Source organism: Cotesia glomerata, linkage group LG3 (genome assembly GCF_020080835.1).
Source record: "Cotesia glomerata isolate CgM1 linkage group LG3, MPM_Cglom_v2.3, whole genome shotgun sequence".
In the NCBI taxonomy this organism is placed as follows: domain Eukaryota; kingdom Metazoa; phylum Arthropoda; class Insecta; order Hymenoptera; family Braconidae; genus Cotesia; species Cotesia glomerata.
This window is the reverse complement of record NC_058160.1, coordinates 25,894,913-25,908,651: the sequence shown is the minus strand read 5'-3', so window position 1 is coordinate 25,908,651 and position 13,739 is coordinate 25,894,913. Positions and strand designations below refer to the sequence as shown.

General features: G+C 27.3%; 1 protein-coding gene across 1 annotated transcript in view; it reads right to left on the bottom strand.

Moving 5' to 3' along the window:
- LOC123261797 (GAS2-like protein pickled eggs) overlaps positions 1 to 13,739 on the bottom strand; it is a 78,968-nt gene that overhangs the window by 32,123 nt on the left and 33,106 nt on the right. Inside the window, exon 3 of the mRNA XM_044723609.1 lies at positions 7,406 to 7,915. Coding sequence (XP_044579544.1) covers positions 7,406 to 7,915 — 510 coding nt within the window. The remainder of the gene's footprint in view (positions 1 to 7,405; positions 7,916 to 13,739) is intronic.

Sequence of the window (13,739 nt, the reverse complement as noted above, 5' to 3'; positions counted from 1 at the left end):
TGTTTAATTTAAAACTATGAAACTTTCCAAAATAATTTTTCTGGTTAAAGAGTTTTATCCTTAAACCAAGTTATTTTTTCTTTTTTAGAAAAGGTCTTATTACCCAACCACACTTTGAATGTTTAATTTTATTTTTTTATTATATTTTATAAACAATATCATTATATAATTATGAATAAAAAATTATGAAGAGTTTTCTTTTCATTACAATGATCACTCAACTCTACCTAATTACCCGCGGGTATCTTAATTAAATTTCGCTGAATTATTTAATGCAAATTTTTTCTTAAGTAAGAGTAATAACAGATATTTTCTAAAGACAAAATAATTATATTTAGAATCTTTTAATTTAATTTCTTATCCCACGAATTTTAACTCCGAAATGTTCTTATAAAACTCTCATGATTAAGCTCCCTGAATTGAAGTGAAGTTTACTCTCGAGGGATTTTAAGAATAGCAAACTATCCACTTTACCCACTACATTTTTAATCTTCCCTTATTTTCCATGAATTTTTAACATCTTCGTCTTACAAACTAATAATTTTTATGCTTTTATTTCAAATTATTGTTGAAGTTTTTTTTTTTTCATACTTGATCATAATTATTTCAATCGTATTTTCATATTTGTAACAAACTTTTTCTTAATTTTTTTCTTATTAATAAACTACTGTCTTATGTATCGATGGTAGTGATAAAAAAGAACGATAAAGATTTCTTGAGGTGCGTGAACTTGACACAAAAGCTGCTGGCGATCAATACTCTGAGAAGCTTTCGAGTTGGCGCTTTACTTGCCCTTAAAGTTACAACCTTGTATTTCAGGATCCTTGCATTACTTTCTCTTATCTCGGTCCTTTTTTTTTTCTCCTTGCTAGAAGCTCCGTGATCCGCATATTACTATCCGATGAGACAAATCGAAGACCAAAGACTCGCTCAATGTTTGCTCAGAACATAAATATTCTTCTACTACGTCTCTTATGTGGGATGTCCGTCAAATAAGAGCGGCTAAATATCGTTGCCAACTTGAAGTGTATTGCCATGGTGATTTCCATTTTGGATAGCTATATATAATTCTATATAGCTGAGTTTATTGTACGTGACTCACACCACGGATGTCTGGCCAAATTGATTTTGCTTCACTGTTCGCTGGGGAGATTATTATTTGTTTTTTCCAATATTTTATCGATCATTTAAATTGAAATCAATTAAATATTTTAATGATTTTTTTATTCCATAAAAATTTGTAATTTATAAAATAATTTCCAAATTTCAATTTGACATTTAAAAAAAAATAGAATTTTTCTAATGATATCTTCTGAGTTAAAATGAAGAATTTTTTAGACTTTGATTGAAGATTTATTTTTTTTACCGTTAAGTTGACTGAACATAAACCACAGCAACTTGCAATCACTATAATATAGTAGAATCCACTTCTATTAGAGTTTAAATATTTCAATACCCAACTCTTTAAATTCCAGCGAAAAGTTTTGCACAATCTTTTAGCTACTTAAAGCCAATCTTACTAATCTATTGCCTTTGACGAAGTTTAATTTTTTCTTCTATTTCTTAAATCACTAATGAACAGTCTCTACAAAAAGGGAGATGTTTACGTCAAAAGCCATTTAGTGACACTAAATGTTAATAGTTTAACTTCATATGTAGATGAAAATTTCTGACACCTTATACAGTTTAAAATCTTGTCATTAAATTAAAGAAAATTGAAAAAAAAATTTTTTTCAAGTAAAATATTTAACGTGAGTAAATTTTTCGACTATTTTTAACGTCTTCGTAATTAATAAAAAAAGTACTCTCGATAATAATATTTTTTTTTATTTAATATTTTATTTATGCTATTGAGCTAAAAAATTAAAAAAAAATTTTTCTATGTTCTAAAAATTAAAGAACCACAAAATATTAAAATGATTTTAATTATTTAAAAAATCTGTCAGGCATTACAATTTTTTTCAAATAATTAACATTGTAAAATATTTTAAACATAGAACCATTAAATATTACCATGAAAAAAAAAAACTTTAAATCATATTTGGTTAACATTACGTCAATATTCTTAAATAGTAAAAAATGTAAGAAATTATATATATAGTTTTCGAGAATTATTAACAGATGAGTAATAACTGGAATTTTTCAGTAAAGTCACTGCGATATGAGTTGTTAAATGAACTAAAAAAAGATTAGGTATGATTTATTGCCGACATGTTTTGCTATATAGATACCAAATGATTCACGGTAATATTTTCCGCATTCTACACAATCGATCTCGAGTACACAAGCCCCAGATTAGATAAACAGGCTATACTCATTTTTTACCTACTAAGCCCACTAAATCGATTACGTGACCTCGAAAAAATTTGATCGGATTGATATTCATACCTTCAACATTTTTTTTTAAATTATTAGAATTAAATTTTCCGTAACTAGTTATAGTGGAAGTAAAAAATTCTGCATATTCATCGCATTAATTATTCCAATTGAAGTAATAATCACGAACTAGATCTAAAATGCAATGCGTTGGTATCTTGTATATTTGCGTCACAGCAGCTATGTCTATTAAACTATGCGCTCAATTATTCAATTAACAATTTATTGTAACTAATAGCGTCGTTCTGACACTTAGACGATTCTTATAATAGAGATTTTCTCGCTTGTTCAAGGTAAAGAGCGCAGTATCGCTTCAAGAGTTGTCACGTCCTCCCGAGGAATGCAACTGGTATTCTCAGAAGCATGCTCCATAAGTTGAGAAAATGGTAATTCTTATTTGTTTTTATTTGTCTTATGTCTAAACATGGTTCAACACAATGTAACGGCGTGTTTATTGTGTTTATACTTAGTCAAAATTTATAAATATAAATGGACAAATATGTCTTTTTTTTTCCATTGTGCAGAGTTATTTTCAATTATTGTTTTCACTTTTGTATCGAAAATGGTCAAGTACCAAAATAATATACTATCAGAAAAAACATTTGGCTTAGTTTAGATAACTACAATTATTTTAGATAAAATAAGTATAACAAAGAGAAATTATTCCATGATTTTCTTATAGTTAAAATTTTTCAACCATTTTTGTATAAGAATAATAAAGTTAATTAATTCTAAATTCCTGCTTTGAATTCCTTATCATTAATCTTACTTTAAAAGGTGTGAATTTCTTTGAATTATTTTTATAAATATATAAAAAATTTTTTGTCATTAGACGGATGATTACTTGTACTAATAAGAAACCTGCAAATTTTTGAAGCAGTTAAAAAAGAGAAATTATTCAAAAGTCAACGTTTGAATAATTTTTTTGGGGATCCTTTTTAATTAAAAATTAAAAATTGCTAAGAAATTTAGATATGAAGGTATACAATTTGTTTTTTTTTTTTTTTTATTCTGTTTAATAAATTTACAATAAAATTAATAAAAATTTTTATGATTACCTAAATTTTAAAAAACTAGTATACGTTGCGCGCGCAAGCGCGCGTGTGAATGTTAGTATGGAATTATCTATATTTTCATGCATATGATATATTTGACCAATCACGTTACGAATAGTTTGCTTACATGATATATTTTCATATTTTTCATCTAAATTATAAGAGTGGATTTTTACTTTTGTAAAGATTTGAATAGTCTTGAATAGTTTAAAATAAATAATAGCAAAAATAGATTTTTTTGTTTTGATATAAAAAAATGGATAAAAACCAAAGATAAAATTTTTTTATGATAGAAAATAAAAGTATTGTAAATTTCTGCCATTTTTTACCAATTAAACTAAAACTAATCAATTAAATGTACTAATTAAAAAAATTAAATTACATCGAAAAAAGTCTAGGATCGATAAAAAGTGTTACTTTTTAGTGATTTTGTTCACACTCATTATTTTTTATAGTTCGAGCGATGTCCAGACAAGACTGGGGCGTGAATAGGCTCTGGGTCGTATCGAGCATATCGATGGTGTAAATCGTGCAAATGTTATATACACGTGGTCACCACAGGGTGGCCCTAGAAAGGAGACTGGCTGGTTCTCTTGTTCCTGATAGATAAAACCGTCGTGATTTGCTCGGTTAAATATTTTATTCATTGATCCTCAAGCGATCCTTTGTCTATGCAAATTTAGTCGTTCATTATTCCAGCATTCACACCGAATGAGGCAACTACAATCCGGGAACTGTAGAATCGTCGTGAGATGCCTGGTTAACCGGATATGTTAACTTCTTCTGTATGAATATATGTACCTATATCCTCTCCTCCATCCTCCATTCTATTACTATATATAAATACATAAAGGATGGGATTTACCTCCTACGGCATTATTTTACCTTCAACCAGGTGCAACGCGAGAATTCATCCTAGTTTGCACCTGTACTCTCTAATATTCCTGCATAACCGCACATACTTATACTTATATTTATTTATTACTCTTCTTCAACAATAAAAACTCCATTTTATCTTTTTTCCTGATGAGAATAATCAAAATCCTCGCATAAACAATTACTCTCAACATGAACTTTGTTCTTTTAGTTATTTTAGACTTATCATATGAGAATTCTGCGGCTTGACCCGCAACTTTTATGTTTTTATGTATGCGCATATATATAACATTTATTTCAAATGAAATATTAACTCGGGGATTTATTAACTCACTCTAAAAATAAATATAACTTGTGGTTGAGTTAAGTCACAGTTATTGTGAAATTAGAGAGACGAAACATTTTTTTTTTTAATTTATGTGTAATAAAATTTGAGCTTTTATTATTAATCTTCGTGATTGCACATTCCCATTTAAATAATGCTGAATTATCTTCAATTTAACTCTGGTATTTTAAATTTTAAATCTCAACAACAAATAAAACTCAAAGTCTGTAAAATTAATTTAAAAGAATAGGTTGTAAATTTTGTACACTAAAAGTCATTTTAATTTAAATTAATATTATTATTTAATAATAAAATTTTAATAAAAAATTTTTTACTATCATTTATTATTTTTAAAGTATATAGTTGTTTTCAAGAGCGCAATATATGTTCATTGTACTGTCAATACGCAAATGTTGACTTTTAAAAGCTTCGAATTAATAAAACAGTAATTTTCATTAACAATTTACTTAAGGACGGATAAAAAATACGATAATAAATAACCGAGCATATAAAGATCATTTAATCAACAGGATTGAATATAATTCTGAAGTAAAAAATAAATATAATAAAATAAAATAGCGGGGCCATAAATCGATTTATTGAAATGCCTCTGATCCAATTTCTCAGTGTGAAGTCGAGTCATTACTCTCGATAACTCGTTCCGGGGAATTCTTAAGGTGTCAATGAACACTTCGATATATAAGTGTCTGAATATATATATTATACAGATATATATAGTATATAGTAACACGCTGTGAGTTAAATGTGTTTCCTTTCGTCCTTTTTATCTTACAGCTTGTTACTTATTCGAACTATCAAGCGAAATTGAGAAAGAATATTCGTTGGAATTATACACCACGTAAAAGGTGTTTGAAACTGCCTCGGAGGCTGAGTAACTTTTTTCATTCGGTTCTTTCTTTCTCATTATTTTTTTTCCGTACGTACGCGTGCGACTTAATCCGACGATTAATCGCCGCTCATACACAGAACACTATCAACTTGTATTGGGCGCGAATAATAAGGCACAATAGAGTTTGCTATCTTTAATATTACCTTGTACTTGTGAAATAATAAGATAATGTTCACGATATTAATCCGGTTATTTTAATTTAATTTTATTAAAAAAAGGTAATACATTCAAATTAACAACTTTGCCTTGCAAATATTGTGATTAAGTAAAACAACAATTCACATCGTTAATTGAAAATTTTCCCAGATTTTTAATCTTCTATTCAAATGAAAACTTTTGTTCTATTCATTATACACATTCGTAGTTATGGTTATTGTTATTAGTGAATGAAAAAATCTCGTACTTTTTGATAAGACGAATAATTATTTTTTTTACAATTTAAATTATTTGAAAAATAATAATGGTGGTGGTTTGAAAATTTATTATGCAGAAAAAAATTAACTTTAATCAAAATTTAAGATTGATGTTGATTTAGGAGAATTAAAACACAAAAAAGTGTTAAATATTTGACACAACATTTTTTGACGCAAAATTTTTAACTGTATTGTAATGTTAAAATTTAATTTTCTGTTGTCAATTCAAAAATTAACTATTTAAAGAACGATAAAAAAAAATAATCTTAAAAATTTGTAATCATACATATGCTATTTTAGTTTCAATATTCCTTTTACAAGTACGTAATCATCAGAAACATGTCGTTTGAGTATTATAAGAGACGCGATATCTACGTCCAATTTTAAATTGCTTTAGCAAATTGACAAGCAGTCGACCGAGTATTGAATTCCAAAGATATTCTTATTTAATATACTTTACTCGTATTATATATTATTATCTTTCGTTAGTAAAGCTCGAGTAAAGCAGTAGCCGGCGAGTCTATACGAAGATTATTCACCCCGTCGAATTCGCGGCGATAGATACCGTCTACCTTCGATTCGCGATAAACGTGTCAAGGCAGCTAGAAAAAATATATATTTATCCCGCCAATTATCGTTGTGCCTGCAAACGAAGATGTGCCAGTCCCGATAACTCATCGAGAGTCATGCTCGTTAATTTTTATACTTAAAATTTTATTATAAATTATAAATGACTTGCCATTTTAAACAATAAAATTAGCTCATTAATTTAATTCCAGGTACAAGTAATTACAAAATATTCCAGTAAAAAATTTTTTGATTTAACACATTAAAAATAAATTATAGTTTAAAAAATTAGAAACACGCTTTAATATCGAACCAAAATAAAAAGTAAGAAATAATTTTGAATTAAAATAAAAATTTAATAATTTACAAAAAGAACTCTTTTATAAAAAAAAAAGGCTGGAGTATTTTTGTAATAATTTTACTTTTATAAATATTTACCGATAAAATATTTATAAAAATTAATATCAAAATACCTATACTTAAAAATTTAAAGATTGTAATTAATTTTTGAATTATTTATCCTAATTAAAATTCAGAAGCGTTAAAGGTGTAAAATTTTACTATTATTATGCGGATGACTTACTCTCTAAACATGAATTTTCACTAATTCATGTTTAGAGAGTATGTTTAAAATTAATCATTTTTTTTATTTTGATTATACTGGTCGGAACATTAGGATAAAGTTATTAAAATATTGTATTGTCATCGATCTTCAATACGTATGAAAATTTTCAACTTAATCAAACATATTAAAGTCGATAAAAATAACGCTGCAAGATTCCGTTATATAAATAATTAGATACATACAGGTCAAGCTAATAAAAGTTTTTGAAAAAAAAATTAATGATAATCATGATCATGATGAATATGAAAAAAGACTCACCATTTCATCGAGGCTCTTGAGATCGTTGGTAACAATTTGCGGCTGGGGACCGTAAATTAAGTATGGCTCTTCTTGTTGCATTTCGCCGTACTCGTCATCGCTCTCGTCGTTTCCGGTCCCATTGGAGGCTTTGTTTTCAGCGGCGATCTCGCGGTCAATTTGTCGTTCCATTTGCACGAGCATAGGCGCGAGCATTCCGAACTTGGCGCCGCGTCTCGCGACTTCAAGTAAACAAAGTATCACGTGTCTCTCGTTTTTTCGCATTATGAGGTCGTCGCTCTCGAAAAGTAGACAATCAATGATACCGAGACTATTACGACACCAACTTATAAAATTAGAGACGTTGTCACGGGCGAAGAAAGTACCGGCCTTGGCGTTTGGTAGGAAGGCCACGTCACTCAACTGGGTCATAGGCACCGCCAGAGATGAAGTTATCGAACGTGTCATCTGCTTGCGGGCTTGACGACGCGCTATGTACTCCGAGGCTGCTTTTCGCACATTGTTCGCATGCTGAAACAACCAATACAATAAAACCGGTTAATTAACTTGCTCATTAATTCAAACTTTTTTTCAGACGATTCAATCATTTTAATTACTAATTCTCTTTTTATTCGGTTTATATAATTCGTTTAATTTTTTTTTTAATCAGATAATAAAATAAAATGTTTGGTTAGTTTCAAATCGTAATAAATTTTTAATTAAAGCTAATAAATATAGTGTTTTATAACAATTTATTTATAGTTTCTAATAATATGTATGAAAAAACAATTTTCAATGTTTTGGAAAAATATATTTTTAAAATAAATCAATATTTTACTCTTAATGATTTAAGATGAAAATTGAAATCCAGAATTCATATCAATAACTGCGCCTGATGTTGACAGCTGATATCTTTCATATTTCCCAAAGAAATACTTAGAAGAAATTTCAATATTTATTAAAACTTATGTATAAAATGTTCTGAAAGTTTTAATAAATTATATTCATATTTTTTCGCTAAAAAATTTATGAGAAGAAAAGAAGAAAAGTTAAATTTTTTAATTTTAGTCACTTTAGTTATTCAAAATATTTGTCACTAAAAAATATTAACCGAATTTTTATGAGATTTTAGCTGAAATGATAAGCTAAAAAAATTTTTAATAAATTTATAAAAATTTTAAACAATAAAAAATTCGATTTTTCGCTTTATCCTTCATATAATAAAAAAAAAAAAAAAAAAAAAAAATACTCGAATGAAGCAATAGACACCTGATGTCATTTTTGACTTTGATACGAACTAACGCAAAAAAGTCAATCAAAAATCCAGTGATTGGAGTTCATTAGTCTCCCGGTAGGGATGTATGACTGTAAACACGATATCTTTCGAAAGGCTGATTGATTGGCCTAATTCGTATCCATTAGCTTTAGAATATAAATTATCAATTAGCAATTCTCGATTTTTAAAATAAAAACTTTTTTTGAAATTGAGACTCAGCCAGTTATTGATTTACTGCTTTATTGACATTGAGCGAATAAAGTAAACGTATAAAAAAATAAAATAACAAATTGAATAGAAAGAGGAAAGAAAGTAACATATATCTAAAAAGCATGAACAGCGATTAAAATCGATTAGGTATTTGGTCTGACAGAGTTTCTCAAAGCATTGCAAATTGATGCGACAAAATTTCCATTAAAGATAGTATCGCAATTTCTCTCGCTTGCATTAACACTTTGAATTCCTAAACCTAAACCGACTTTACTTATTTTGTCGTAGATGTCACACAGGATAATAATTTCTTCCTTAGAGGGAAGAGTAGCCGGTGCTAAGTGCCGCAATGCTTTGCTTTGGAGTGACGATAAAACACGTGACACAGTTTAGTATTACATACGTTTAAGCGCGATGCCCAACCTCGGACAACAGTGAAAGGCTCTGTGATTATTTACTCCATCCAACTTGATATATATATGTGTATGTATACAGCATGTCTTTCCAATACGCTTTTTTATTAAATCTTGATGACAACGAGACTTGTTATTAAATAATTATGATCCACATACAGAAATAGGTTAAGAGTATTCGGTAATCTAGAAAACTACATGATCTTATCCAGCCATCTTTTAACGTACTTACTAAATAAATATTTGTCGACTTTTCATCATTGAATTGAAAAAATTTTCGAATTAATAATTCTATTACACTTGTTACAAAGTCTGTCAAGCTTCATATTTTATAACATAAAATTATAGATCAATAATTATTAATTATTTATTATACAATACAATAACCAAAGAAACAGGTTATGGGCCCAGTGTTTTTATCAATATATTTAAGAAAATAAAGAAACTTTTCTTTCCGGTGTAATTATATGAAAAAAAAATGTTCTTTTTTTAAATTAAATTTAGTATTATTCGAAAGATATGATATAAATTTGCACTTTTTTAAGATTTTATATATTTTTTGGTGATATTTAATATTTTATGTTAAGTTTTTGGAGAAGTTTTCAATAGTTTGTTAGTTCTATAATTTTTTTTTGTTACATTTTCCATTAAATTATTAATAATTAATCAAATATGTATATTGTGGTCAAAAATATCGAAAAACTATTAAACCAAAGATTTTTTATTCATAAATTGTAACTCTCGACAGTCATATAGTGATTGCAGGTTATAGTAATTAAATAAATGATAATAAGGTCTAGAATTAATTAATACTAAAATCAACTCTCGAGTTTGAATTGGTTACAATGTATTTATTTAATTATTAAAATTTTCAATATTACAAATATTTTTAACTAGTGGGAATGCTTATTAAAATTAAACTTTGAATAAAATCAATGAAGAAGTTCTAAGAAAAAAAAAAAAACAAAAACAAAAAAACTAACGAACCACGGTAATAAGAGAGTAACGGAAGAAAATAATAAAAATTAAACAAAATAAATAATGAGGCGGTGATACCTAAATAGAAAGGGAGATATATTCGTCATTGCAGACGGCCATGTTTAATTATAAATTTTGCGAAATTAATCGTTCGTATGTACACATTTTGTGTATGTATAATTAAAACAAATGATGAAAAAAAATTTATAAATAATAATACTTGTAATTTATCGTGTTTTTATGCGATGATTTGGCGGCGAGTCCTTGAGATGTTGAGTTATAATTATTGGTTGTCGAATATTTAATATTACGTACACTTTTATTAAATTTATTTCTCTTTTGGTTTATTAAATTTATCAGCTCATAAACTTTCCAAAAATTGATTTAATTGCTTGTAATGAGCATCTAAACACGTTTAACTCGATTGAAATAGAAAATTATTTTTTATTTTTTTTTTCGGTAATATAAATGCCGGGTTTCATAAGGTTATTGAGATTAATTATGATAAAACACAAATTAATTCTTGAAAATAATTTATTTTTATTTAATATCACGTAAATATTCATTAATAAACTACAAAAAATTAAGATGATTTAAAATTTATATTTGTACTGAAAAAAATGTTTGCTTTTACTAATGATGATGAATGATGATTTTATTCAATAAATAAAATTCTTTGAATCTAAACATGAAAACAAAGTTCAATACATCGACGATGTACTTTTTATAAGAAACATTTGCTTCAATATTTATTAGTGTAGTTCAAGAAGATTTTTTTTTTAATTTTGTCAACTTAAAATTTACTTTTCAGTAAAAAAAAATAACAAAAATTATAAAATTTTCCATTTCAAATTATTTTATTTTTGTTATTCATTAAGAAAAAAAAATATGAAATCACTCGAAAAATAATTTTTAATATTGCTTGTTCAAAATTGTAAACTCAGTTATAAAAAAATTTTTTTTGAATATTTTATTTTACTGTAGCTTTAAAAATTTCAAGATGTTATATTTAAACCAACGAAACCTTTAATTATCCAATTATTTAAAAACAAGTAGAAAAAAAATTAATTAGTTATCTTAAATTTTTTTTAAATCTTCTAAAGTTTCCCGAGTTATATTTCTTCGTTTTCCCCAACTATATTTTTAGTTTCAAAATATATTTATAAATTTCATCTCAAACAATCTTACAAGACAATTATTTTTCACAATATATTTATCTAGTATTATATACCGTCTTTTCTTCTAATAACTAAGCCTCCTCTATCTATATCTATGTAAATATATATACGTTGATTCTAAGCGTATTCTGACGGTAAGCTGTAAGCTATCCTGACATTGCACACGTGGGAGCGGTGAAGACCACACGCGCATGATATGTTATGTGTGACGATGCTATAAGTTAGGAGTTAGGACGTATGGTTTGTCCCTAGTTCCCTTGCTATATGATACTAGTTTAAGTTTAAGTTGTTATAAGAGAGCTTAAATATCTGAGAGTTATAACTTCTTCTTTGACATCCGTTAGACACTCTCTCTGTACTGTTCACAACAGTAGTCACGAATCAGCTCTAAGTACTGTGGGATCGTTATTAAGATTAGCTATTGTACTGTGCATTTATATGAATAGATATTCATATACATTTCAATTACTTTACTCAACTTTTATTTATCTTGTAATAGGAAGATAAATAAAATTATATTGCTAGTTGTATCTCCGATTCTTATTTTTTTTTTGCTAGTTAACTTTCAAGTTAACCTTTACCTTTAAAATATTAATTTTCACTTTTATTAAGGAAGTCCTTTCGCTCCAGTTGAGTCACAACAACTGTAGTAGTCAATATTCGATAAATTAAAATAAAAAACCCATAAAAATTCCTAAAATTAAAAAATAAATAGAATATGAGGCATTAATCGTTGAAATTTTGAAAATTAAAAAAAAAATAGTTAAATACAAAAATTAATTTAACTCTTGTAAATCAGCTGTTAGTAACTTGTCCGTGATTTGGCAACGCTTTATTTCGGTTGTTTACATTTTTATTTGCACAATATAACCTTAACCATGTTTAACTTTTTGCAGTCAGTGTAAATAAATAAATTAATTAAAAAAGTTTAGTCACAAAACCATAATATTCTAATGTCTCATGGCAGGAATGCTATTATTTTTCAATTATGAAATATGAAAATTTGTTAAGAATAAATTAATTAATACGTATGTACACTGGAAAAAGTAAACTAATATTCACTCGGATTCCGGTTAATTTTTATAGTTTTAAACAGTAAAGCGGACATCGGGGTGGCAAAAATATAAATATTACAGAAGTTAATGTAGAAAGTATAAAAGCCACAAATTATAATTTAATATCCAAAATAAGTGATTAGTTGCTTTCACTATAGTAAATAACGACTCTTTCATCTTAAAAAATTACAGTTTCAAACAGTAAAAATTGCCATCTCAATATATAGTCCATATTATGAGGAAAAGGGGAACTCAGATGAAAGATAAGGGGGTCTCACTCTGGGAGAATTTAACATTTGAAACAGTAAAAATTATACTTTTAAAATATACATTTTACCAGTCCAAGTAAGTCAATAATTACAGTTTGATTTTTAGCGTTGCGTTTAAAATTTACCATTTTACTTTGTAAATATTGACGTTGCTTGTATTAGAAATTTACTAACTTTATTTTATACTTTTTACATATCATAAGATCATTTCTTAGGTACGAAATGATAAATATCAAAGTCTGAATTCTTAATTATTATACTTTAACATTTTAGACATTTACATAGCGAATATTACTGTTTGAAATAGTATTTTCTTCCATGTAAAGAGTAAATTGTAACGTTTAAATGGTAAATATTATATAGTGAATAGTAAAATCACAATTTTACTGTTTGAAATGGTAATTTTTAGCAGTTGATAATTACTTATTATAAATCGACTGTTATTTATTACAGTTTACTTTTTTCCGTGTATGAAAAACATAAGCGCGTTAAATTTTACAAATATAAATAAATAATGCTGTGAAGCGGGAAAGAATAGGAGTTACGGTAATTATTACGTGAAGCGTTCCACATTCACGTAACAGGATATTGGTAGGAAAGGATTGAGAAAGGAATGTAGAGAGGATCATCTTAATGTGAGTTTATAGAATATGCGAGAAAAAATTATTAGATAGCTCGGACTGGGATTCGAACCCAGAACCTTCCGAAGACATGTCGGCTACTCTACCATTTGAGCTATCTGGTCTATACTAAATTTCCTTTCGCTTATTCTATGTACATTAAGCCACACCGTCCATCTTACGGCAAGCATTTTTACAAATATAAATAATGCTGTGAAGCGGGAAAGAATAGTTTGAATTTATTAAATGGTCTGAAGCTCGCGCGCTACACAACGTTGCCAAATGTTCTGACGCCATTTAAATGTAGGTTACTTAAAAATTTTCTGTGATTTTATAATTATAATTTCTCCATAAGT